This window comes from Phoca vitulina, unplaced genomic scaffold, assembly GCF_004348235.1.
Source record: "Phoca vitulina isolate PV1807 unplaced genomic scaffold, GSC_HSeal_1.0 scaffold82, whole genome shotgun sequence".
NCBI classification, from domain to species: Eukaryota; Metazoa; Chordata; class Mammalia; order Carnivora; family Phocidae; genus Phoca; species Phoca vitulina.
In genome coordinates this window covers 4,631,351-4,658,291 of record NW_022589785.1, presented here as the reverse complement: position 1 = coordinate 4,658,291, position 26,941 = coordinate 4,631,351, and the positions used below count along the sequence as shown (strand labels likewise).

At 54.0% G+C, this 26,941-nt stretch overlaps 1 protein-coding gene across 4 annotated transcripts; it reads left to right on the top strand.

Moving 5' to 3' along the window:
• The first annotated feature begins 1,102 nt into the window (after positions 1–1,102).
• GAL3ST1 (galactose-3-O-sulfotransferase 1) lies at positions 1,103–19,909 on the top strand. Of its 4 annotated transcripts, XM_032395123.1 has the most exons (4): positions 1,103–1,251; positions 2,928–2,992; positions 14,806–14,945; positions 15,770–19,909. In XM_032395123.1, exons 3-4 carry the CDS (start codon positions 14,815–14,817, stop codon positions 16,911–16,913), a joined length of 1,275 nt encoding a protein of 424 aa, XP_032251014.1. In that variant the 5' UTR covers positions 1,103–1,251; positions 2,928–2,992; positions 14,806–14,814; the 3' UTR covers positions 16,914–19,909. The 4 variants fall into 4 exon arrangements, with proteins under 4 accessions (XP_032251014.1, XP_032251013.1, XP_032251011.1 ...); XM_032395122.1 differs by lacking the exon at positions 2,928–2,992; XM_032395120.1 differs by lacking the exons at positions 1,103–1,251; positions 2,928–2,992 and adding an exon at positions 7,653–8,728 and having other exon boundaries at positions 15,773–19,909.
• Positions 19,910–26,941: the final 7,032 nt, after the last annotated feature.

Genomic DNA, 26,941 nt, shown 5'->3' with positions numbered 1-26,941 from the left:
ACCAGAGGACCCAGGGCCCCTGTCTTGGCCGGGCCTTGCAGGGGGTGGAGAGGGCTATGTTATACTCTGGCATGCTCGTGGGGGTGCCATGCTTCCAGAGGCAGGGATGGGATCAGGGCCTTTGGAGCCAAAGCCTGCCACCCTAGGGAATGACTTGGGCCTGCCTGGGTGCACGCGCATCCCAGGGCCATGGCAGGGGTGCTAGGGCAAGGCTGGAGAGCAAGCCAGTCGGATCCGGAAAAATCCCTGGCAGCCATACGGATGTGGAATTTTCCCCATTCCAGAGTCGCCCAGTACTGGCGGGGGCAGCGGGACTCTGACGCAGCCCATGGCCCACTGAGTGGCCAGCAGGTTTTGCAATTCCCACAGCTGGAGGTGCACATTCCCAACCCAGGCAGGCATTAGTTCTCATCCTTGGTCCTCCTCTGCGGTGAGGAGGGAAGCTGGGCACTGAAAGAAGGTGGATCACAGAAGGGGCACCTGCATCCTGATGGTGCTATGCTCAGCCCTTATGGACACCGTGGAGAGGTGGGGTCAGTGGAGACCTCCTAGCGGCATGACTGGTTGGAGAAAGGTCCCTTGCCTGAGCTTCCCTCGGGGGATCCTGGCACCCCCCTGCACCCCTCTCATCCACAGTTTAGACCCCAAAAATGTATGTCCCCAGCTTGCACTGACTCGAGCAGGAGGCCATACCTCACGTTGGATATTCAGGGCTCCAGAGCCCCTAATAAAAGTTCAGCAACTAGTCTAGCCACCTCCCTTTGCCCAGAGCTCGGCTGCCCTCACCACCACCACCACGCCACCCGGTTTCCCAGGCACCCTCGAATCCCCTTCCGGGGCTGGGAGCTCAGCCGAGCCTCAGGGTCCAGCGGTGGGACAATGGCCCCGTTGGCGCATCCGAGACAAACGCGCCTTGTTGAGCCGGCGGCGGGGGCGCCGCGCTGCGCTCGGGGACGCTGAATGCGGCTTCTGTGCGTCCCGGGCGAGCGCGGAGGGGCTGGGAGGGGGCCGGGGCCAGGCCGCCTATTGGCCGCAGCACCGGGGGACGGGCCAGGCTGGCGGCCGCACCTGGCCGGAGTGAGTGTGGAGGCGGCGGCGGCGGCGGCGGCGGCGGCGGCGGCGGCGGGAGCATGGTCCAGGTCCGGTGGAGTCGGGGGCCCGGGCGGGTACGCCCCGCCGCCTAGTGAGCGCCCGGGCGGCGCGGCCCGGGACCGAAATAGCCACGCCAGGCCCGAGGAGAACGGGGCCAAGGTAAGTCCTGGGGGCCCAGCACCCACTGCCTGCTTGTGCCCTGCCTGGGGCTGCAGCCGGCACTACCCAGACCTCCAAACTGGGACCGCGGGAGTCAGCCCCTCAGACCTGAGTGGTCCGGGAGTGCAACAACCGCTCCGGGTCCGAGTGCCCGGCGGGCTGACAGAGGGTGGGCAGCTGGGGGGGGGGGGCACGTTGGTGTGTGCCCTGTCCTTGGTTTCTTCCTCATAGCCCCCTTTCCAGGTTTTTCCCGGTCTTCGGACATGGGTGGGTGGGGCTGGAGCTGGGCTGGAGCTGAAAGTCCATTAATGATTAATCTTGGACACAGCAGCCTGAGCCCTGGGGGAGGAAGGGCAGGGATCTCCCCTGTTCCCACCAGCGCTTTCCAGAAGGGGTGAGGTGGGGGGCCATCGGACCAGGGGCTGGGGGTCAGGGGGAGGGATGGATCCCCCTCTGCTTGGGGAAGGCCCCGTCCTATACCACAGAGGGGGCAAAGCCAGCAAAGAGAAGCTTGTGGAAGTGGGACAAGCCCTGATATCCGGGAAGGGCCCATAGGAAATCCAGCCGGTTGAGTTTCCAGGACCAATGTCCAGGAGGAGGTTCCCGCTTGGTCTGCCCTGTCATTGTCAAGCCGGTACTTGGTCACAGCACAGAGCAAGACTGGGGTCTCTTCCCAGTAACGCCCCCCTTCCCACCTGCTTAGAGCTGGAGAGGTGATGATCTCACATCTGGCTGCAGTAAGTAATCCACACCAAGTAGGAGAGAGGGAGGGAGAGAGAGAGGGCCACAGGCCTGACACCTGATCACCTGGGTTGCCAAGGTGACAGGTGCCATGAAAATCCTCAGGAGGACAGTCCAGTTGGGAGAATCCAACCTCTTCCTTTACCAAGGGGGGTGATCTGAGGCCCAGAGAGGTAAGGCCACCGGCAGGCCTGGACCAGAGCAGCCCCTATAGTGCTACACTGTACTTTGCCCTGCAAAGGAGGGCATTCCCGTTATCCTTAGGGGGAAACTGAGGCCCAGGGTGAGTCAGTGACTTGCCCAAGGTCACACATAGCTCAAAGGTGGCTGAGTTGACTACGAATCACAGGAGTCTTGTCCCAGCCCACATCTCGGGACTGCAGCCCTGCTCAAGACCTCTCTGCTGCTCTGGGGTCCTAGGCTCTTGGATCTGCCTGTGCCGCCCAAACCCCTAGCTCAGGACCCCTCCCCCCCTTGCCTTCCTAGCTCCCAGCTCTGGCTGACACTCGGGGGGTGGGCAGGCTGCTACTCTGGGAGCAGAGACAACAGAGCCCTGTTCCCAGCTGCCACCTCGGGCTGCTTCATTCCCTGCTTCTCACTCAGGCCGAGCCCTGCCTGAAGGAAGCTCCCTGTGGACAAAGGAGCCTGCCTGCTTCCTGTGTAACCCCTTGTCCAGCGGGCATAGGTCTGCTGTTTGAGAGCATGGGGCGGATGCCCTCTTGTCACCCAGCAAGAAAGGAGTGTTTCCCTGACAGTCCCCACTCTGGGCTCTGAGGGACTGAGTGTGTCACCCTGGGGAGAGGCAATGATTAACCTAGGCAAATGAGGCACAGATGGTGGAATTCCAGGCACGGCAGTAGGCTTGTGAAGGGCTTCTTGCTTCACTTGGCCTGGGTGAGGAATATGGTGAAGAACAACCCTTTTATAACCGACAGGAAGGGCAGTAGTGAGCAGAGGTGCTCGTGGGAAGCAGTGGGCTGGAGGCTGGAGGAATCACCAGGTAAGGAGTGATGGTTGGGAAGAACTGGGGTCCCAGATGATACCTTTTTTCCCACCTGCCTGTTCCAGGTGGCTTGGCCACTCCCAGACCCGATCCCAGCAGTGCCCTGACTTGCCATGGGACCTTAGGCAAGTCCTTTCCTATCTGTGCCTCAGTTTCCGCCGATGTGAAATCTGGGGGTGAGGGAACGCGGGTCTGGAGCATGGGAAATATGGGGGTTTGGATGAGGAGGGTTGCCTTCCAGGAGTCTGCACTGGTGGGTCCTGTTTCTCCTGCCAAGTGGGTCTAGAAAGGTCATGATAATAATCTGAGGTATGAGCAGAGGGCTCTGCACGCCTCATTCCATTTGATCCTCATAGCAAACCCGTGAGAGGGGCAAAATATTCCCATTGTTAAGAAGCTGAGGCTCAGAGAGGGGAAGTCACCTGCCCAAGATTGCCCAGCTGGGGACTGGGGGAGTCAGAATTCATAGCCAGAGCATCTCAGCCTCTCCAGGAGGGGAGAGGCAGGTGGGCGGATCCAGGACATTGTGCATAACAGGTGTTCAGCACCTTTTTAAAACCTTTATTCTGTTACATATTTTTATGCAAGCAAGTGCATGACATTCCTTTAAAAAACATTTCAGTCATGCTAGAAGGTACAGCAAATGATATGTATTCTCAGTAATTGGGAGTTAATAAAAAAACCACTGACTTCTTGGTTAACCTGTGTTTTGCCCCTCTGAAGCTACTTTGGGGCAACTTAGCCTTGATGGTGACTTTGCCCGGACAAGGCCGTATAGCAGGAAGAGCTTGCTTGTAGTTCTAACTTTGTCAGTTGGCCCTTCACTAGTTTCTGAGCCTCGTGTTCCCACCCATCCCATGGCTAGCAGGTGACCCTGGGAAGTCTGTAGGGGTCCCAGGCATGGTTGCCATTTGAAATGGTAGAGATAGATGACCCTGCAAGATCAGAAAGTGCCTTCTGAATCATCAAAGAACATACCCTCTTTCAGTCAGCTGCCAGACCTGGTACCCAGCTGGCCGCCATGCCCCCAGCCCAGGGGGCAGGCTAGGGGCAAGATGTCAGTGCTGACAGTTTGGGGGTGGTCCTATGAACCAGCAAGTTGGGGTTCAGCTGAAGTGCCTCTCTGGGTGATCCTCCCCATCTCTACTCCAGCACCACACTCCAGAGGGGCAGAGTGAGGAGGCTTCTGGGTCCCTGCAGGGCACTGGCCCGGGCTCCTGGGTGGAGGGCCAACCTTTCCCATCTGCACCTTTAACTGTGCAGCCCACACTTCCCAGCTTCTCTGCCCTGGACCCCTGCTGCTTCTTCCCCACTTTAGGACACTGAGGCTCGGAGAGGGCTGTGGTCACACAGCAAGGGGGGGTATGGTTCCGACTAGCCACTTCTCTCTCCTCCTCCAGCCAGACTATAGGTTTTCAAAAATGGAAATATCTTTTCATTTTAATTCTTTTCCAGAGTAATACAGACTCTTCGTAAAGCAAAATCGTATGTGTGTGTATATATTTTTTCACTTCATTATATATTATGGACATCATTTAAATGAGTACATAATAAACCATGGAGTGAATGTCACATAATATTTTTAACCATCCCCTATCGTTGGACATTTAAGTTGTTTCTGTCTTTCCCCTTTGCTAAACTTTTGCACCCTTCTCGGATCTCCTGTTAGATTGTCTTCTGTGAACAAATGAGCACAGATGGAATTGCCGGGTCTGAGGATGGGCACCTTTAGAACTGTAATAGTTGCTGTCAAGTATGCAGTCCGAGAACTCTAGGGGGAGTCTTGTTGCTCCACTTTTAAAGTCTCCTCTAGGGTCCCCATGAGATTCCCTTCGAGCTACAAGAAACAGCCCTAGGACACCCTGACCCCTTCACCTTGTCTTCCAGAACCCTGTTCCCATGTGTGTGCACTGAGCAAACAGCATGGATGCCCATCAGTCAGGGAATGGTTCATGGGGAGCAGTGTTCCACAGAATGTTCTACAGCCAATGGCTTTAGAGGCTCTTTAACTCCTTGGGGGACTCTTGCCCTCCTGGCAGGGCTCTTCACCTTCCTCCCCCTTTCTCTAGTGGATTCCATTTGCTTCTCTGACATCAGTTCCCACCTCTGTGCCCATGGCTCCCAATCTCTTTCCCCTGAGATCTCCCTCTTGTGCTCCAGGTAAGGGATCTCATTGCTCTTTGCATATTCTACAAGCATCCCACATATCGCTCAGACTCAACTTGTCCTAAATTGAAACTGACATTGCCCATCCAAGCCCAATACTAAACATACCCCTCTCTTAGGCTCTCCCACTCAGGGACCAGCTCCACCCCCAGCCAGCTCCACCCCTAGTCACCCCAACAGGGTTCCTCCCTCCCCTCCCCCAGACCCTATCGTTCACCAAACGTTGTCTATGCTATGGCCTGCAGATGGTTCCAGTTCATTCCCAGCCTTCTCGTTGGTCCAGGTCATTTCACGCCTAGCAGCTATAACCCACTGTCAAGGTCTGCTGGCTTCTCCCAGTCCTTCCCCATCCCTACTGTTCATTTTCCATCTAGCAGCCTGATGGGAATCCCGTCTCCTCACTTCTCTGCTGAAGACTTTCCAAGGTTCCCCACTGCCCACAGGATCCAGGCCAGGTTCCTTAGCATGCTTCCCTGAGACCCTTCATCTCCTGCCTGCCCCTGCCCCCTTTCTGGCTGTGCTTCTAGTCTCCCCTGCACACCCAGCCTCTGACGTACACACATCCTGGACGTTCCAGCCAAGCTGAACATTTGTTAGTTTCTCAATCGCCCTGGGTCTTTGCACATGCTTTTCTCTCTGCCTGGCTCATTCCAGGGTAACAAGTGCATTAGTTAATCCTAGCTGCTGTAACAGACAAGCCCCAAGTTCGGAAAGGCTTAGCGCAATGGCAGTTTAGTTGTCATTTTCATGAAATCTAATCAGGTGTTTAGTGAGTGGTGATGCGAATACCAGCCTCCTCCCATCTCATGGCCCCTGCCCATCTCCAGATCATTGGAGCTGGCCCCATTCATCCAGCATACGCAAAAGGAGACCACAGAGAATGTCCGCCCACCTAACATCGACAGCTATTATTCTGCTCACATTCCGTTGGCCAGAATTCAGTCACACGAAGACACTGAACCACAAGGGAGGATGGGAAATGTAGTTTAGCCATGTACTCAGGGAGAAAAGGGAACTAACTGCCTTTGGAAATCAGAAAACACACAGTAGCTTCTGCTACCAGGGACCCCTAATCCTAGGAAGCCTCCCTGAGCATGCTCTTCCTGCCACCCCCCCCAGACTGGATCAGGTGTTTGCGTTCCAGCAAGCCCCACCAACGTGTCCTCCATCACAGCACCTGCAGCTGCCTGCTCCTCTCACCCCCAGGACTGTGAGCCCAGAACTCTGGCACGGGAATGATGAACCCTAGCGCCGGGCACAGTGCAGGTGCTCCCTAAATAACTGGAACAGATCAATTTAACACTAATTGTGGTCACAAAAAGATGTCCACAACCTATTGACATGGGAGAGGGGGAGCAAGGTAAAGACAAAATGTATTCCCCCAAAGAGGCCCCTTCTATCATCTGTATGGGTTTATGGACAGAAAAAATGTGGGGAGGCTTGTGCTAAAGTTTTAAGGGCAGTGACCTATGGGGATGGAGCTCTTTTCATTGTCTGCATTTTTCTGTAATGTCTGAATTTTTTTTTTCAGTGATCATGTACTGCTTTTATAATTAAAAACTTTTTTTTTTTTTTTTTTTGCTGGGGTTGGGGGAGAACCAGCCAGAGATGACATCACTATCGATACCCTGAGAAGGGAACCTCTGGCAGGGCTGGAAGCGTAGGTTCTGCTATCAATGCTTCCTACTCTAGAAAGCTCTGCTTCACGTGGCTCTTCTTTACCTGCCTTCCCACCTCACCACGACCTTACCCAGATCCTGACCTCCACTCCCTCCTGCCCAAGATCCTTAACCTCTTGTGACATGGGGCTTGTCACATCGCTTCCTTGAGCTTTAGCTCCCTCCTCTATAAAGTAGGGGTGGTAACAGGGCCTCCAGTGGCAAGGATTATGAGGGCGTGTGATGCATGAGAAGTCCTGAGCACAGGACCGTGCTGTGTTTGGTCAAGAGTCCACACTCATAAACCACCTCTCTGCTGTTTGATACCCGCTCTGCCCTGCCCCCCCCCCCATACATTTATTTATCTGTTTTCAAATCCAGCACTCAGAGAGATATGGACTCTTGGTCCTCCCTGTGGCTGTTTAAGCTCTGGTATTTCATGGGACCTTGAGGGCTGCTCCCAGGCTGGGTGGGGTTGTGGGGGAAGGGGCAAAGTGTCCTAGCAAATGTCAGATGCCTACTGTTCCCTGGGAGGAGTTGGCAGCTGGTCAACCTATGAAAGTGCTCAGTGTGAGATAAATGACTGTCGTGATAGTTATTACTATTAACCGATGGTCAATTACTGTTTTTTTTAATATTTTATTTATTTATTTGACAGAGAGAGAGAGAGCACAAGCAGGGGGAGCAGCAGGCAGAGGGAGAGGGAAAAGCAGGCTCCCTGCTGAGCAAGGAGCCTGATGTGGGGCTTGATCCCAGGACCCTGGGATAATGACCCGAGCTGAAGGCAGACGCTTAACCGACGGAGCCACCCAGGTGCCCCGATGGTCAATTACTATTAACCTTGGTCCCTAGAGCCCCTGTGCCTGACGGAAGGATGTGAGGTGCTTTTCTGGGCATCTTCTGTTCATGGCAAGGCTGAACCCGGACCCCAAGACAGACCTAAACCCAGCTAAGAGTGCGGTGTAAGAGATTTCAGCACCTCTGGTGAGCCTGAGGGCCCTTGGGGTTTAGGACAGGGCCCCTAGAACTGCCTCTTCTTGCCAAGACCTGGGGAAGGATTGGCACCTGCAGTGGGCCCGAATCTCTCCAAGCTGGTCCACGGAGTCCCGTGCGCCAATCCCCACACAGGGTGCAGACAGGAGAGGCATGATCGTATTGCCTCTTTGATGAAGGACTTGGAGCTCACAGGTAAAATCTCATCAGACTGATCCTCCCAGAGCTGGTCAGGTTCTCTGCCCCTAGGAGGACTCCTGGGTGAGTTGCTTGCTCTGGGGGCTCCGCCGATTTTAGACAAACCTTGGTCTCTGGTTGTGTCTCGGTATCTTTAAGCCCTGGAATTTGGCAAGTGTGCATTTGGATTTTCTGACTGGCACTGACTGTCCCCTGCTACCTATGCGACCTTGGACGGGTGAGTTCATCTCTCTGAGCCTCCGTTTCTTCACCTGGAGAGTGGGCTAATCACGGTGCTTAATGCATGGGGCAGCATTAAGATGAGGGGGACTTAATGAGGTGCTGGGACTTAATGAGATGCTGTTCGAGGAGCAATTTGCCTCCCCAATTCTCCGCAGAGCTCTGCAGCTGCTTGTGTCCTTGGTCCAAGGACACCTGAGACCTGGCTGAGCCCTGGGGTGAAGGAGCTGCCTGGCTGCGGAGGTCTAGAGATAGTCAGGGACCACCTGGAATGTGTCCCTGGCAGAGGGCCCGGGTAGCACCTGCAGGGTACAGACACATGCCACCTGCTATCCCCCGGGGAGGGACCTCATGAATATTCACACCCACTGGAACGTGAGGGAGCCAGCCAGAATACTGCTGTAGGAGCGTTCCTGTTTCCCAGTGACCGGAGAGGCAGCCTGGGAGTCAGATGTGGCTCAGACAGGGAGAGGAAAGGGGCAGCCAGCCACGGCCCAAGGTGAGTGTGTCTTCTTCCTCCACCCCTGCACAGGGGTCCCTGGGGGAGCAGGACACCTGGGACCAAGGCCTGCCTGGTAGTTATGCTGTAGGACAGAAGGTTTACCATCCTGGGCTCGGTTTCCCTACGTGCATGCTGTGGCGATGAGTCCTGTTTCTCCTTCCTTCTCTAGAGGGTGCTGGTCCAACCGAACGGGAGGATTGCTGGGCCTGGCCTGGAGCCAGCTGTCAGCACAGATGGAGGGCGATGTGCCTATGGTAACCAAGAAGGATAGGAATAGATGGGGTGGGCTAGGGAGGGGGGTGGACCATCACTCCTGAGTGCCTGGGACTGTCACCACCATAGGCAGAGGAAGAGAGACCCAGATTCTAGTTCTCTCTGCTGCTGCTGTGCTGTGTGACCTTCAGGGTAGCCCTGCCCTCTCTGAGCCTTAGCCTCCCTGCTGTGCTGTCTTCCCGATTGGAAGCTGTGAGGCTCAGCGCACACTGTAATCGTCCCTGGTGCCCCATGGCCTTGGACCTGGGGCTGTCTGTTGACTGCAAGCCTCCACTGTGGGCCATGGACACACACCTTGAAGGGGCCATGACTGGGACCCTGGGAGGGCAATCATAATGATGATAATAATAACGATGGCCACCCATGCCCAGGGAGTGTATGCTCTGTGCCAGCCCTGTGCTGGGCACTTTCCTTGTGGGACGAGGGAGATCTGCGTGACGCCCTGTGAAGGGGGGGGGAGTTGGCACCGTCGTTTTAGAGGAGAATCTGAGACCCAGAGAGGGACACAGCCTTACCTAGGGCACACAGAAAGGAAGCAGCAAAACTGGGTCTCAAACGCAGGACCCTGGCCCCAAGGTGCTGGCCCCAGGTGGCCCTCGGATGTGTGACTCACACGTGTGGCTCCCACCCACTCGTGTTAGCCCCGGCTACATTCTGCCCTGAGGGTCATGGGGGTCATTCATCAAACATTTACCTGGTGCCAGGCTCCGGCAGCGCAGGGATGAGTTACCTTCAGGCTTACCTGCAGCCGGGCACAGAGATCTCTCCGCCCATAAACCTGGGCCCGGGAACCTGGGCCCTGGTCAATAGTGATGCTAAGAATAATTAATATGTATTGATCTCTGCCTGTGTGCGTGCATACTCTCATTCAAATCTCAGTCTCATGACTCTTCCTCTGAGCCAGGCTCCTGGCTGCCAGCCAGCCCCTTTCTGGACCTTGGTCTACCCAGGGACTCTGCCTGTGGTTACCAAGGGCCCTGTTTGCCCTGCTCTTGGTGCTGTGTGTCCATCGTACATATGAGGAGACTAAGACGGAGAGGCCGAGCAGCATGCCCAAGTCCACAGAGACCAGGCAGGAAGGGAACCATCAGCCTCGAATGCCTCAGGCTGTTAACACAGTAGGGACCAGCCACCAAGGCCCCCTCTGTTTCTCTACTTTTCCTCCTGGCTGCCCTGGCCCAGCGCACAGAGGCCAGACCCTGCTGTGCTGCTGGGACAGAGCCCCATTAGCCACACTTTGGCCTCCTGTGGTGGATCTTCTGGCTGCACACACACTTCCTGCGGGCTTGGGACTGGGCTTGGGACATGCCAGGCAGGGGCTGCCACAGACAAAGCTGGAAGATGCATATTGGAGGCTGACAGACTTGGGCTTGAATCCCAGCCCCGCCCCCTGCCTTGCTGAGTGACCCTAGGCAAGTCACATCACCTCCTGGAACCTCGATTTCCCCATCTGCAAAATGAGAGTGACAGTGGGGTCAGCCTGCTGGGATAGCTAAGCAGAATCAGTGAGATGCTCTAGAGAAGCCCCTGCCCAGGGCCTGGCTCACAACAGGGGCTCAAAAGTGAAACCTGAGGGCAGGCATGGTTTCAGGAAGCCCAAGTGGCAGAGTGAATGAGTGAAGCCGTGATGGGGAGGTTGGGGGCGCTGTCCTGGGCCAGGCTAAGTGGAGCCTGATTGGTGGTTCTGGGAAGCTGGTCTGCCCCCTGCTGCTGGGCTTCTACCCCAGAGCTTCTGTCATCAGCCTCTCAGATTTCCGGAAAGTGCCCTGGTGAGTAGGTCTGCTGGGGCAAGAGTGGACCCTGGGGATTTGGGGAGGGTAGGAATTTTACCCTCCCCTCTTTTAAAGTCAGTGAACCCCAGGTCTAGGGCCCCACTCAGGGTTTGGGCCCGAGTCTGAGGCTCTGGCCTGGCTTTAGGCTCTGCCCTGTTTTCCAGTGGGCCCTAGGGGGCAGGAGCCCAATTGGGGCACTTGATGCAATGAGCTGGTTTGTGCTGGGAGCCGGCAGCAGCCACTCCTTGCTCAGGGGAGCACACCCTGAGGGTGACAAAGACTGAGACCAGGAGCAGGTCCCCAGGGGCTCAGGAGGGAAACAGCTAACACTCTTTGAGAGATAACTACATGGTAATTGCTTTCTTTGCCTCCTCCATCTCTGAAAGAGCCAGTGTGGGGGGGGGGGGTGGTGGTGGTTATCAGCTTCCCAATTTTACAGATGAGGAACTGGGGCTCCATGGAGGTTCCTGGGATTGAAACACAGGCCTGGGGCCTCCAGAGCCTGGGGTCAGCACCTCCCCCTCCATGACCAGACTGGCTAGCCACCTTACCCCACCCTGCATTCTTTATCACCTATTATTTAAATATATTAAATACATTTTATTGCCTTTTTTTTTTTTTTAAGATTTTATTTATTTATTTGACAGAGAGAGACGCAGCGAGAGAGGGAACACAAGCAGGGGGAGTGGGAGAGGGAGAAGCAGGCTTCCCACTGAGCAGGGAGCCCGATGCGGGGCTCGATCCCAGGACGCCAGGATCACGACCTGAGCTGAAGGCAGCCACTTAAAGACTGAGCCACCCAGGCGCCCCTTTATTGCCTTTTTTTTTTTTTTTAAAGATTTTTATTTATTTATTTGAGAGAGAGAGAACGAGAGAGAGGGGGGAGGGTCAGAGGGAGAAACAGACTCCCTGCCGAGGAGGGAGCCCGATGCGGGACTCGATCCAGGGACTCCAGGATCATGACCTGAGCTGAAGGCAGTCGCTTAACCAACTGAGCCACCCAGGCTCCCTTATTGCCTTTTTTTAATTAAAAAAGTAATACATGCTCCCTTTTTAAAAAGCACTTGTTACAGAAATGCATAATATAGAAAAATATTCCCGTGTATACCCCTTTTCCTAGCTATGCGGAGGATACTACTATTAACATTTAGAATACTGCCCTCCAGTTGTTTCTGGGCCTACATGTATACATATATGGATTTGGGGGCATAGTGTTCTGGAACTTTCTTTTTTCACATTATTAGATCATGATGTGTTTTTGAGCCAGTCCACTTAGCTCTGTCGTGTTTTGTTAATGGGTACAGAAGACTCCATCTGGGGACAGGCTTTGGTTTGTGTAACAGACCCCCACTGATGGACGTTGAGGTCGTTTCTAATTTTTTAAATTTCTGACCAAGCTGCCATGAACACCATGTCATGTGGGACTTTGCCCAAGTGTTTATGTGGAATCGTTGGAATTTGGAGAGCTTATACCTTCCTCCTTTGCTAGAACGAACTGCCTTCTGGAAACATTCTCCCCCATTCTCGTTTACCCCTGACTTGTCCACCTTGCCCACCTAAGAGTGAACAGAGATACGTCATTGTCATGAGGGAGGCCAAATTCCCTCTTGCCTAGTTTCTTCCTCTGCACATTGCTTCCTTATGTCCTTTTCTGTGATGAGAAATTTCTAGAGGATGAGCAGAAGACTCAGGGACTGGTGCTGGCTGGTGGGATGGGGCCTGGAGTGCCCCTTCTCTGAGAAGGGTTTATGGGTGCCTTGGGTAACTTTCCCAGAGGGAAGTATGTGGGGTCCTCCTCCAGGCAGGCTATTGAGCCTCTGCCCCCAGGGATGGTGGGGACGTGCCGTGCGTGTGGTCACGGGGCAGCATGCATGACTTCTTGTGGCCTCAGAGGCCCAAGGCCTCCATGCCGCATATGTTAGAGCTGGAGTGGAAAGTTTGTGCCCTGGTATTACAGCTGAGGGGAGGGAGGAAGGCGCCCTGAGCCCCGGCTCTCTCCTGGACTCCCATCCCTCAGCATGAACTGCCCTCCTTACAGTTCATGCCTCAGTCCCCCGCCGTTAGGGATGCCACAGTTAGACCAAAAGACTAGACCGAAAACTCCCCAAACCCAAAACAAACAAACAAAAATTACACTCAGTTAAATGTAATTTTCAGATAAACACTGAATAATTTTTAGTATGTCCTGTGCAATATTAAAATTAAACAACTTCTGGGGCGCCTGGGTGGCTCAGTCGTAAGCGTCTGCCTTCGGCTCAGGTCATGATCCCAGGGTCCTGGGATCGAGCCCCACATCGGGCTCCCTGCTCAGTGGGAAGCCTGCTTCTCCCTCTCCCACTCCCCCTGCTTATGTTCCCTCTCTCGCTGTGTCTCTGTCAAATACATAAATAAAATCTTTAAAAAAAAAATTGAACTTTTGGGGTGCCTGAGTGGCTCCATTTGTTAAGCGTCTGCCTTCAGCTCAGGTCATGATCCCAGGGTCCTGGGATCGAGCCCCACATCGGGCTCCTGGCTCAGCGGGGAGCCTGCTTCTCCCTCTCCCTCTGCCTGCCGCTGCCCCTGCTTGTGCGCGCTCTCTCTCTGACAAGTAAATGAATAAAATCTTTAATAAATAAATAAATAAATAAATAAATAAATAAATAAATAAGACAACTTTTGGGGCTCCTGGTGGCTCCATTGTTAAGCACCCAACTTGGTTTCGGCTCAGGTCATGATCTCATGGTAATGGGATCGAGCCTCACGTCAGGCTCTGCGCTCAGCACGGAGTCTGCTTCAGAACCTCTCTCCCTCTCTTTGTCGGGCACATGTGCGTGTGCTCTCTCTCTAAAATAAATAAATAAAATCTTTTTTTTGAAGAGTTTATTTATTTATTTAATAGAGAGAGACACAGAGAGAGAGAGGGAACACAAGTAAGGGGAGTGGGAGAGGGAGAAGCAGACTCCCCACTGAGCAGGGAGCCCAATGCGGGGCTTGATCCCAGGACCCTGGGACCGTGACCCGAGCCAAAGGCAGACGCCTAACCGACTGAGTCACCCAGGCGCCCCATAAATAAAATCTTTAAAAATAAATAAAATTACACAAATTTTATTCATTGTTTATCTAGAATTCAGATTTCCCTGGGCAACCCTGCCTGCTGGCAATCAGAGAGAGGAGGTAGGTTTGTGGGCAGAGGCCTGGCTGTGTGAACTGAACCCTCTCCTTCCTCACTCTGAGACTCAGTTTCTCCATCTGCCTGCCCTATGGACCCAGGGGCACAGGGACCAGTGAAAAGAGATGAGGAGCCTCAGCTCCTCACTGGGCAGCTGGGAAGGGTGGCACAGGAAACAGGCGGTCTGGCTGGGTCTTTAGAAAGCTGAGAGATTCAGGCCCGGGGAGGCCCCTGACCCCTCCTTGTGAATAGCCCTGGCCCCAGGCCTGGGGGGAGGGGGCACCGGGAGAGGGTCTTCTTTTTCTGTCTTACAAAATGATTTCATTACGGGATGCCTGGGTGGCTCAGTCGGTTGAGCGGCTGCCTTCGGCTCAGGTCATGATCCCTGGGTCCTGGATCGAGCCCCGCATTGGGCTTCCCACTCAGCGGGAAGCCTGCTTCTCCCTCTCCCACTCCCCCTGCTTGTGTTCCCTCTCTCGCTGTGTCTCTCTCTGTCAAATAAATAAAATCATAAAAAAAAAAAATACAAGATGATTTCATTACGAAGCCCCAAAACATATAAAGTAAACTGATGACACCCGGGTACCCACCCTACCCTTAAAAATTAAAACTGAACCAGGCAGTAGAACCTGCTTCCTGCCCCATCCCCCAGTCTCTCTCTGCATTGGCTTTGCCCACCGTCTCTGTCTGCATCCCTGTCGCTGTGTCTCTCCATGCATTTGTCTCTCTGTCCCTGTGTGAACCTTGCTGGGGGGGCCACAGAGCCGACCAAGGGCAGTCCCAATGTCAAAGGCTGCCCTCGACCCAGCCAGGCCTGGGGCAGCAGTGGAGGCTCCCTGGGGCTGGCCTCCTGATGCTTGCCCTGCTCTGTGACCCCACAGGTATCTGAGATGCCGCTGCCCCAGAAGAAGCGCTGGGTGTCCATGGCCAAGGGGCTGGTGCTGGGAGCGCTCTTCACCAGCCTTCTGCTGCTGCTGTACTCCTATGCTGCCCCCCCACTGCACACTGGCCTGGCCTCCACGTGAGTGGCTCTCCGGGGGGGCCAAGCGGTGGGGGGTGGGGGGTGGGGCACCCTGGGCCCTGCATCATGCTATGCTGGATGTGCAGAAATTGTGCTGATTAGGGCAGAGCTCACTGTGTAACCCTGAGCCTCAGTGTCCTCCTCCGTGAAGTGGGCATAATAACAGAGCCTGCCTCATGGAGCATGAGGATCAAATAACACTGTCTGTGTACACGGCTGGGATTATCCTCATCTGAGGCTCCAGTGGGGCTGGGACATGGGGGTGACTTGTCCGAGAGAACTCCACGGGCACAGGGCCCAGGCTGAGACTGGATTCTGTCTGCCTCCAAGCCTGGCTCCTAACCATGAGGCTAGCCCACCTCCTCAGGGGGCTGCTCAGCCCGGGCCTGGCATGGTTTGTGCTCTTAGTTGGTGGTATCAAGTTGAACTAGAGGAAATTACCGAGAATTGACTATTTTTGGTCAAAAACCGACCTACAAAATTTCACGTGGTCCAACCTAATGCTAATTCGTGATAACGTGTACAATGTGGTGGCCACGAATGAGACAAGAACCAGCAAGCTTGTCTCACTTTGACCTCACACCAACACCCCAGATGGGCCTGTTATTTTCCCCATTTCGTAGATGAGGAACGTGAGGCCAAAGAGACCAAACCACACGCCCAAGCATCGCAGCCTGGACACAGGCCTGTCTGGTCCCCTGTCCTGGCCTCCCTGCTACCCACCATCCCCAACAGGCCTGATCTTTAGACACCAGGGCGCTGGGGTTCTGCCTCCTGAGGGCCCCCAGCAGCCCCTGAGGCTCTCCCCACCATTCCATCCACAGCAGGACCCCAGAGGGCACAGCGCCCTGCTCCCCGGCGCCAGGTGAGCCCGAGGCCCTGACCCCGGCCAACGGCTCTGCGGGAGGGTGCCAGCCTCGACGCGACATCGTGTTCATGAAGACGCACAAGACGGCCAGCAGCACGCTGCTCAACATCCTGTTCCGCTTTGGCCAGAAGCACGGGCTCAAGTTCGCCTTCCCCAATGGCCGCAACGACTTCGACTACCCGGCCTTCTTCGCTCGCAGCCTGGTGCAGGACTACCGGCCCGGGGCCTGCTTCAACATCATCTGCAACCACATGCGCTTCCACTACGAGGAGGTGCGCGGTCTGGTGCCGCCCAACGCCACGTTCATCACCGTGCTCCGCGACCCCGCCCGCCTCTTCGAGTCCTCCTTCCACTACTTCGGCTCGGTGGTGCCCTTCACGTGGAAGCTCTCGGGCAGCGACAAGCTGGCCGAGTTCCTGCAGGACCCAGACCGCTACTATGACCCCAACGGCTACAACGCCCACTACCTCCGCAACCTGCTCTTCTTCGACCTGGGCTACGACAGCGGCCTGGACCCCGGCAACCCGCAGGTGCAGGAGCACATCCTGGAGGTGGAGCGCCGCTTCCACCTGGTGCTCCTGCAGGAGTACTTCGACGAGTCCCTGGTGCTGCTCAAGGACCTGCTGTGCTGGGAGCTGGAGGACGTGCTCTACTTCAAGCTCAACGCCCGCCGCGCCTCGGCCGTGCCGCGCCTCTCCGGGGAGCTGTACCGGCGCGCCACGGCCTGGAACGTGCTGGACGCCCGCCTCTACCGCCACTTCAACGCCAGCTTCTGGCGCAAGGTGGAGGCGTTCGGGCGGGAGCGCATGGCCCGCGAGGTGGCCGCCCTGCGGCGCGCCAACGAGCGCATGCGGCGCATCTGCATCGACGGGGGCCGAGCCGTGGACGCCGCCGCCATCCAGGACTCGGCCATGCAGCCCTGGCAGCCTCTGGGCGCCAAGTCCATCCTCGGCTACAACCTCAAGAAGAGCATCGGGCAGCGGCACGCGCAGCTCTGCCGTCGCATGCTCACGCCTGAGATCCAGTACCTGATGGACCTCGGCGTCAACCTGTGGGTCACGAAGCTCTGGAAGCTCATCCGGGACTTTCTGAGATGGTGACATCCCGCCCACCGGCAGCCCCCTCTGCCCGCTGGATCGCTGAGGAGGGGCTGGGCGGGGGCCGGCCGGCCTTCCCTGTGTCCTCCTGGTGCCCCCCCCCAGCTCTGGGGGGAATGAGGTGGGGCTGCTGCGGGGGCGCGGCCAGCCGGGACTGGGCCCACGGCACACAGGGCCTCAGATCAGTATTTGCTTGTTCTAGCCTTTTTTTAAGAATTAAATCCCCTTCCCTCCAAGGAAGAATGTTCTATTTCCTGCCTCCCCTTAAAGGGGAGAGTTCAGAAGTAAAGGTATTTGATGTTGTGTTTTTTGTTAATCAGCCTCAGTGGTGCTGACTGGTGGGGCCCTGGGTGGGAGGTGACTGATGAGGATGGGGGGACCCGCAAGAGAGCATGGCAGGTGCCTGAGTGTGTCTGTGGGACAGAGCCCAGCGGTGTGGCAGGGTTTGGTGTGCACCTGTTACGTGCTGAAGCCCTGTGTGGTTGAAGGACTCCCAGGAGCTACCAAGACCTGGAAGATCATGTGTGTATGTGTGTGTGTGTAGGTGTGTGCGTGTGATCATCCTGGGGCTCTACCAGTCACTGACTCCAACTCAACACTGGTTATGTGTCCAGCATTAGGCTGAGTGGGTTATCTCAATTCATCTTCATCAAAACTCAGCAATGTGGGAACTGTCATTTCCTCGTGTCAGAGATGAGGAAGGGAGCTCAGAGAGGGAAAGTCATCTGGCCAAGATCACACAGCAAGTAAGTGGTAGGACTGGAACAGGGGCTGGGTGGGATGGAATGTGTGGCCAGATTAAGATAGAGTCCATGCGTGCATGTGTGTGTGTGTGTGTGTGTGTGTGTGTGTGATGGGGAGGTGGGGAGTACCTGGTGTAGCACTGAGAGCAGGCCCCGGGCCCAGGCTGAGGGTTCCTTGTATAATCTCATTAATCCTCACAGTCACTCTTCGAGGTAGGCACAAATACCATCCCATATTACAGATGTGGGAATTGACATTCTGAGAGATCAGAAGGGACTTAACTGAGGTACACATCAGACCCAAAACTAAACCTTCTCCCTGGGACCCCAAGCCCCTTGCAGCAGTGTGGGGATGCCTCAGCCCTAACCACCTGCCTCCCTCGGCCTCCCCAGGGGGACAAGCGCCCTTTCTGGGGCAGAGGACTTGTGGGTCTCTAACTAGGAGCCAGCAGCCAGACACGAAATGTAGAAACCACAGCCAAACGAGTTTTTTGGAGCCTGTACTCCAAGCCAAGTACTTGTACACCTTATCTGAATATCCACAACATCCCAGCTTTATAGACCAAAGCTCAGAGGTTAAGTGATTTACTGAAGGCCATACATCTAATTACCGCCAGAACTGGATTTCAAGCTGATTAGTTGTCTCTTAACCTCTCCCTGGATCTGAATCAGTCTTTCTCCTGGGAGTGAGTTTCTGGCCCAAGCAAGGTGGGAAGAAGTTAGGGTGACCAACTCTCTCAGTATCCTGGGACTGTGCCAGTTTTTGCACTGAAAGTTCCCAAAGCCCGGGAAACTCCTCAGTCTGGGCAACCAGGATGGTTGGTCAGCCTGGGAGTTTTGAACCCACCAGCCCCCTGGAGCCACTGCCTGCACCCTCCTAAAGTTCTCTGTAGCAAGAAATAAGCACATCTTTGAAGCTTTATTTAATTCATATGGAAAGAACTAAGCAAAAGAAAGGAAGAAAGAAAGAAAAAAGAAAAAGAAAGAATAGCTAAGGTATTATTGACTCCAAATTCATGAGATAATCTCCCCCCCACATACTTTTTATTAATCAAAGAGATATGAGTTAGTGCAATATGATAATATCTTGGGTTTGTGGAACCTCATAATTTTATTTCCTTGGACACTTAAAGGCCTATAAATACCAATAATAATATTATATGTCATCGAATTATTTATTATTAATATTGGCACTTCTAAGCCCTTAGGGATCCAAGGAGAATAAATCTGGCAAATAGTAGATGCCAAGAATATAAATTGCTCCATTAGTATTTACTATCTGCCTGGTTTGTTTTAAGAACATTAGAGTTATTAACTCATTTATTAACATAATTAATATTTTAACAATGAGTAGTTGTCTGGTACTGAGCGAGCACTTTGTGCTCAGCTCTGTGCCCTATGGGAACATGGACAATTCCCTTTGCTCTCCTGAGGAGGCGACCAAAACACAGAGAAACTGAGCAACAAGCCCAGGGTCACCCAACCAGGCAGCCATAGAGGCAGGATGCAAACCCAGGTCAGTCAGACACCAAGGGCTGGTGCTTGCAGCTTCCAGACCCTCAGTGCCATTCCAGTTGGCCACCTCAGCCTCGGGATGGAGGTCTTTTCCATGGTTGAAAATGTATGAAGTCTCCAAGGGGCGGAGCTGCTTGTAGCCTGCAGGAGCCAGACTGCTTTTGCCATACCTGGGCAGCAGAGGGCGCCATGGTGCCAAATTTGGTCTTAGCAGGTCAGGCAGTTCCCAGCCGCCAGGGGCTGGGGGCACCCATGGTTAGGCCTGGGCTTACAGGTGAAAGCCAGGGCGAAGGTCATGGCTGTCCCCTGGGAGAAATTCAGTGGAACTGCCTGTTCCTCTCTGTTATGGGATGAATTGTAACCCCTAAAAAGATATGTTGAAGTCCTAACCCCCAGTTCCCTATGACTGACCTTATTCGGAAATAGGGTCTTTGTACATGTAATCAAGTTAAGATGAAGTCATCAGGGTGGGTCTTAATCCAATACGGCCGGTGTCCTTATAAGAAGTGGCAATGTCATGTGTATCTACACACAGGGACAATGCCATGTGAAGACAGGCAGAGATTGGCGTGGTGCAGTTACAAGCCAAGGAATGCCAAGGGCCGACAGTGACCTCCAGAAGCTAAGAAGAGGCAATGAAGGATTCTACCCAGAGTCTCAGAGGGAACATGGCCCTGCTGACACCTTGGTTTCAGACTTCCAGAACTTCCAGAACTGTGAAAGAATAAATGTCTGTTGTTTTAAAGCCATCCAGTTTGTGCCGCTTTGTTACACAGCAGCCTCAAGACACAAACACGTTCTCTGTGCCCCGGTCCCTGCTCTGGATCAGGCCTCTGTCCCTCACCTGGACTCCCTCCCCCAGGCTTGCGCCTATGACCCACCTGTAGCCAGAGGCCGGCCTCGGCTCCGAGCCCTCCATGGTCCCCCTCACGCCTGGGGAGAAGCCATGCAGCTGCACACGTCTGTGGCTTCGCACATGCTGTTCCCTCTACCGTAAGGCCTCCTTCCCACTGCAGGCCTATCATTGCTAAGTGACTTCAAAGCAAGCTCTGCTGCCTCCTCTGGACCTTCTTCCCTGACAGCCCAGTCCTTAAGCTAGCTTAGGGCCGCCGGGCTCCCCCATCTCAGTTCTGCTCACCCAGGGCTTCAACTGTGGATTTGCTTGTCTGCGAGGCCCTGACAGTATGCTCCTCCGGGACAGGATCTTCGTTTGTCTTGACACAATCAGCCTCTAGTGCCCAGGCCAGTATCCGGGACACAGTTGGTTTTCAATAAATGTTGAAAGAGGAAAGGAAGGAAGGAAGGAAGGGAGGGAGGGAGGCAGGGAGGAAGGAAGGAAGAGAGGGAGGAAGGAAGGAAGAGAGGGAGGGAGGAAGGGAGGGAGGGAAGAGAAGAAGGCCTCCTGGGTGACTCAGTTGGTTAAGCATCTGACTCTTGATTTCAGCTCAGGTCATGATCTCAGGGTCGTGGGATGGAGCCCCGTGTTGGGCTCTGTGCTCAGTGGGGAATCTTCTTGAAATTCTCTCTCTCTCCCCCCACTCTCTCTTAAAAAAAAAAGAAGAAGAAGGAAGAGAGGAAAGGAGGAAAGGAGGGAAAGTGGAAGAAAGGAAACAGAAAAAGGAGTGTGAAAGTAGGGCAGAGTAGGGAGAGAAAGGTGCTTCCATCTTTGAGGGCCTTCCAGAGCCTACTTGCCTTGAGTGACCGGGCCCCCATTTTCACTGGAAGGTAACACATTAGCCAATGCACGCAAGGCAGGAATGAGTTCACAAGGTGAAAAGTCGTGTGTCGCTGGGATGGGACACAGGTCAGGTAAGCTTTGACAGGGGTGGGTAGAGGTAGGGACCCTGGGCAATGCTTGCTCTGGGGAGTAGGCAGGCCCTGGGCAGGCTGGGGACAACCGGGGGGGCGCTAGAGAGCATTAGAGAAACTGAGAAAGGAGAGGTAGCCCTTGCCAACTTCCCTTGCCATCACATCTTTGGTAAGCCCTTACTGAGCACCTTCTGTGTACAATGCACCATGCTGGGTGCTCAGGTGGGAATATACAAAGATGAACCAGACTCTCAAGGAGTCCGAGGCAGAGAGCTGTGTGGGGCTCACAACAGCTGAGCAGAGAGAAGATGACAATTTAGTCAGGGAGGGGAGACTCACTTGCCAGCAAATAAAATAAATCAGAAAGATAGTGGGTGCAAGATGATACTGCAAGGAAAGACATTCCAGGGAGAAAAAAAAGCTGGACAGGGAATGGTGGAGAGGCAAGCGGCCTGAAATAAGAAGGTGAGCAGGACAAGTCAGCTCCAGAAGGACCCCAAATGGTCTTGCACTTCAGGCTCAGGGGTTTGCAGTTTCTCTCCATGGTGGCAAGGAGCCAAGGGGGGCTTTGGAGCAGGGGCAGGATGTACTTGGAGGCAGGCTGCCAGAGGATGGACCAGAGGTGCTGGGAGTGGGGAACCTGGGAAGGGGACAAGAGGGCCTGGGCCAGGGAAGGAGCAGGGGTGGGTGGCCTGCATTTGCCCCAGGGGCTAAAGCTCTAGTCTGTGGGTCTGTGGGGTGCTGAGGAGGTCCTGTCCTACAGGAGAGGCAGATCTACTCCAGTTACCCCCACGTAAGACCAAGGGAAGACCAACGCAGGGCTCAGCCAGGTCACCCAGGTGCGTGCTCTGCCTGGTGCTGGGCACGTGGGATTCAGTGTCCGGAGCAAGCACCAAGTTCAGACAGTCTCGATTGTCACTCACCTGCTGCATGGCCTCAGGCCTTCTGCTTCCCTCTTCCAGGCTCTGTTCAGATGGGGAGGAACAGTCTGGCGCTCCCAGAACACAGAAGACTTTGGTCTCGAACCAGGAATGAAGCCCGAGCTGCTGGGGCCCTGCACATCTCCGCTCAGCCTCACCACTTCCCGAGGCCTTTCTCCAGCCTCCAGAGCCACGCGCCCAGCAGGCCAGCAGTGCCCGCAGGATTGACCGCGCCTGGGGCGGCCCTCCACCCAAGACCGCGCAAAGCTGGTGTGTAAATATCCTCAGCCCTCAGGTGGGAACTCTCAGGCGCCCGGTCCACACTGCCTTCCACTGGTCTCTACAAGGATTGAGCTCTGCCTCACTTCCCTGTGCAGCTGCCGCCCATCTTCCGTCTCACTTCCCCTCCCCTCCCCTATTTGGGTCCCCCCCTCCCATCACCTCTGGAATAAACTCCCTGCATTGGAGCCGTGGTCTCTGAGTCGGCCTCTGGGCGAACCAGACTGAGACAAGTACCTACTGTGTGCAAGTCCCCACGGACACAGCATGCTCTTGTTACCGGACCGAAGGGGGTCCGCTCCTTGGTGACCTACAGGTGGAGACTACACCAGGGGGCGTCGCCTCTCAAAATGATCTCTATTTGCAGCAAATAAGGAGATCTTGGGGCATAATTTCCAAAGCCGTGCCTCCCTGAACAGGGGTAAGCAGGCTCCTTTTATTAGGGCTTGGGATGAATATTCAGAGGGGGATTTTAACATGATAATGAAGCTACCCCTTGGACACTTTATGATTCACCAGCAGAGGCAACTTCCTCAAGTGTTTCTTTTCCCGTTCCAGCACTTTGTCAGTTTCCAAAAGGTGAAATGGAGAGTTAGGCGGAGGCTTCTAGGAGTGTCCTGAGTCAGGGGGTCCTAGGAGTCAGGGGCTCTCACCGGTGATAATCTCGTGTGTCCTTGTCTTGGGCTCTGGTTCTCTGCCTGTCCAAGGGGGCATGGAGACAGTCTGTGGCCAGGAGTCCCCTGTCACCCCTCACCCGAAGGCCGAGTTACACACCCACCTGCTGGGTCTGGACCTGGGAAGTCTCTCCCCATCCCAAAGCCACGTGCTCTAATAGCTGGTCCTGACACATCGGGTAGTAGATGGAGCCTGGGACACATCGGGACACAATGACAGCAGTTTCTAAGCCTTTGTTGGGGGTGAGCAGTGGCCAGCCCAGCTCAAGGAGGCATCTGATGGGAGTAGGAGGTGGGGGACTGAGGCAGGGTGGACAGCTGCGTGTGTGTGTGTGTGTGTGTGTGTGTGTGTGTGTGTGTGTGTGACAGCAGATGGTGTCACTTTCAACATGCCCACATCAACGTAGTGGGGCAAGCATCACTGTCCTCTTTACAAATGGCTATTTGAACCTAGGGCAGCGAGTCCAGGGACCGTTGCCTCAGGGACCTAGCAAGGAATAGGCCCTGCAGGTCACCTTGAGGTAGAGAGTAGAGGCCCAGGAGGAAGGGGCTGGCTTTCTGGGGGGAGGGGTAGGCATGGCAGGGCTGCCACTGGGCGAAAGACAAGAGGCCTGGGGGAAGCCACAAAACGGGACCTGGACACAAGACCAGAGAGTCAGACCCCCTCCTGGCCACCGTGGGAGCACGGGTGGACAAGTGGGTGATCTGATTGTAACAGAAGACACTGGGCCAGGTAAGTTGGGGGAAAGAGCCCTACACTGGCCTCAGTTTCTCCTTCTGTCCCAGGAAGGTCCTGAGGTCCCTCTGAGCTCTAGAGCTCTGGGTCTCTTCCCAACTCTGAGGGTCTTGGTGGCCAGAGGCTACACTGGCGCTACCCAATAGGAATATAACAAAAACCACAAATGCGAGTCACGTGTGTCATTTCAAATTTTCTAGTAGCCACATTCAAAAAAGTAAAAAGAAACAAGTGACATAAATTTTAATAATGTATTTTATTTAACCCGATACAGCCAAACTATTATCATTTCAACATGTAATCAATATAGAAATTATTACTGAGTTTTTTTTTTGTTTTTTTGTAACAAGTCTTTGGAATCCTGTGTATATTTCATACTCGCAGCAGATTTCAGTTTGTACCAGCCACATGGAGCGTTAGCTAACTGTGGATGGCACAGGTAAGGGCTGTTGGCCTGGTAAGGGGAGGCAGGTCACGACCTTAGCTATGGTGGCCAGGGTGGGGTGTTGGGGGGGGCGGTTAGGCATGGGTTTTCCTCCCTAGCCTGTGAGGGTCTTTAGGGTCTTTCCCTCGTGGTTGCTCATGGCAAACAGGGGCTCCAGGGAGATTCACACGTTTCCATGAACACAGAGGGAGCAACTAAGCAGTGGAGGCACCCATTCCTGCCCTCAAAGTGCTCTGCATCTGGAAGAGGGCATATTCCTCCTAGGTCAGGAATAAACCCTGTTACAAGAAAGCTGAGGTCAAGAATTGGGTTCAGATCTGGACTGAGCAAATCACATCATGAGTTCGAGCCTCGGTTTCCTTACCTGGGTAATGGGTATAATGACAGTATCATGTCGGGATTAATTTAATGCTTAGCGCAGAGCCAAACACCCCCTTGTGTCCTTGAAGACAAAGGTTAACAGCTCATTTGGGGTGGGGGGCCCACAGAGAAAGACTTTTGAGCCCTCTTTTGGAGGCTGAGCAAACTGAGACCCAGAGAGAGAGGAAATGACCAAATCAAGGCCACAATGGGGCTGCTGACTCTTTGTCCAGTGTTCTTGCCTCTGCCAGATTCATCACTTTTGAAGTTTGGCTTTGATCCTCAGTCAGCAACTCTTGGGGCCTGCGTGTAGAAAATCCCCTCCCAGGCTAGGTCAAGCTACCCCTCACTTAGGCCTGGACAATGGGCTCTGGGCCAGATGTGTGATTTGCCTTCCAGCTCTGACACTCGCTGGCTGTGTGACGCCAGGCAAATTGCTCAACCTCTCTGAGCCTCAGATTCCATGTAGCTTACCCTCCCACCAGAATTGGCTCTGAGGATGGAGATCAAGCATCGGAAGAGGGCTCCTCCCTGCTCCCACAGACCTGAGGGAAGAGTCTGGCATATAACTCCAAACTGTATTGAATCCACGTTTAATCCTTTCTGAAGCTTTGGGCAACTGGCTTGTTATTATCCCATTTCCCAGACGGAGAAAGCTAACTGCCTGACTTGCCCCAGGCCCTGGTTCCCCTAGCACTAGTGGGTCCTCTCCTAAGCGTAGGTGAGATCTGCTGGCCTGAGGGTGGCTGGCCAATCCCCTGATGGCCCTATGGAGGCCCTCTGACCTGGGTATTTCCCTGCTCTGTCCTGTGTTCCGGGACAATATCCAGGATGTGCTATCTGTCCTGCCCAGCCCTCATAACGACTGCCTCCTACTTCGGCTTAAATTGGGGACAGAGCGTGGAGTGGAATGAAGGTCATGGGCATAAAGAGGAGTGTATTAGGTATCTATTGCTATCTCTATATCAATTATAACAAATTACTCCAAAACATAGCCATTTAAAATGGCCATAAACATTTCTTTTTTTAAAAAAAAGACTATTTATTTGTCAGAGAGAGAGGAGAGAGAGAGCAGCAGACAGAGGGAGAAGCAGCCTCCCCCTCTACTGAACAAGGAGCCCGCTGCGGGACTCGATCCCAGGACCCTGAGATCATGACCCGAGCCAAAGGCAGACGCTTAACCCACTGAGCCACCCAGACATCCCAAACATTTCTTATCTCCCAGTTTCTGTGGTCAGGAATTATGGAGTGGCATAGCTGGCTTGTTCTGGTTCAGGATCTCTCACGAGGTTACAGTCGAGATGTCAGCCAGGACTACAGTCATCTGAAGGCTTGAGTGGGGCTGGAGGGTCTGCTTCCAAGCTGTCTTCTGTATCTGGCAAGTCGGTGCTGGGCTGTTGGTAGGGGTCTCAGTTCCTCCCCGACAGGGTATTCTCCGGACAACATGGCAGTTGGCTTTCCCAGAGCAAGTGATCCAAGAGAGCAAGGAAGAAGGGGCAATGTCATTATGACCAAGCCTTATAAGTCATACCCCATCGTTTCTGCAGTATCCTCTTGGTTACACAGATCAGCCCAGCTTAATGTCAGAGGGGACTAAACAAGGGGGTGAAAACCAGGAGGTATGGCTCATGGGGGGCCATTTTAGGTGGCTACTGCCAGGAGTCACAATAATGACTACTATCTTTTGAGCACTTATTCTGTGCCAGGCACTGAGTAAGATAATCTGTGTTTATCATTGCCTTTTTTTTTTTTTTTTTTTGCACAACAACCCAGTGATGTAGGTACTATTATCAGCCCCATTTTGCATTGGAGGAAACTGGCTCAGAGAGGTTAAACCACTTGACTAAAGTCACTCAGTTAGCAAGCGGCCAAGCCAGGTGAGTCTGACTTTAGAGGCCACTGTTTACCATCTTCCCAGAGAAAGAGCTTGGGGAAAAAGGATAGAGAAGAGATTTGCTCTTGAGATAAATGTTGGAATCCCAGGAACCTGAATGCTCAGACAAGAAACCCCTTTTCCATGGTCCTGAGAATGTGGTCAGAGTTCCCACGCTCAGACTGCTTCTCAGTGGAATAAGGCTGGTATCAATTTTGGCTGCTGGGAGGAAACCAATATAAAACCATGTCAATGGGTGCCTGGGGGGCTCAGTCGGTTAAGCGTCTGCCTTTGGCTCAGGTCATGATCCTGGGGTCCTGGGATTGAGTCCTGTGTTGGGCTCCCTGCTCCCTCCCAACCCTCGTGCTCTCTCTCTCAAACAAATAAGATCTTTAATAAATACATACATACATACATACATAAATAAAACCACGTTGACGATCACACACGCCCCAACTAGTGCAGAGTACACAGTAATTCACATGCCTGAATGGAGAGAGAGAGCTCAGAGTACTTAATATGTGATCAACAGCTTTTGTAAATCTGTCAGGGCAACTTGCCTCTGAATAGGTGTATAGTTTATACAAGTTATGACACTTTCCCAGCTCAAAGCCTTTGCTCAGACAGTTCTCTCCACCTACAAATGTCCCTCAAACTGCCACCAAAGCAGAAAAGAA

Excerpts from the sequence above, each read along its gene's own strand:
- GAL3ST1 (XM_032395119.1), top strand. The coding sequence starts at position 8,681 with ATGTGGCTCAGACAGGGAGAGGAAAGGGGCAGCCAGCCACGGCCCAAG. Across the intron at positions 8,729-14,805 it reads GCAGCCAGCCACGGCCCAAG|GTATCTGAGATGCCGCTGCC; the intron begins GTGAGTGTGTCT and ends GTGACCCCACAG. Across the intron at positions 14,946-15,769 it reads CACACTGGCCTGGCCTCCAC|CAGGACCCCAGAGGGCACAG; the intron begins GTGAGTGGCTCT and ends TTCCATCCACAG.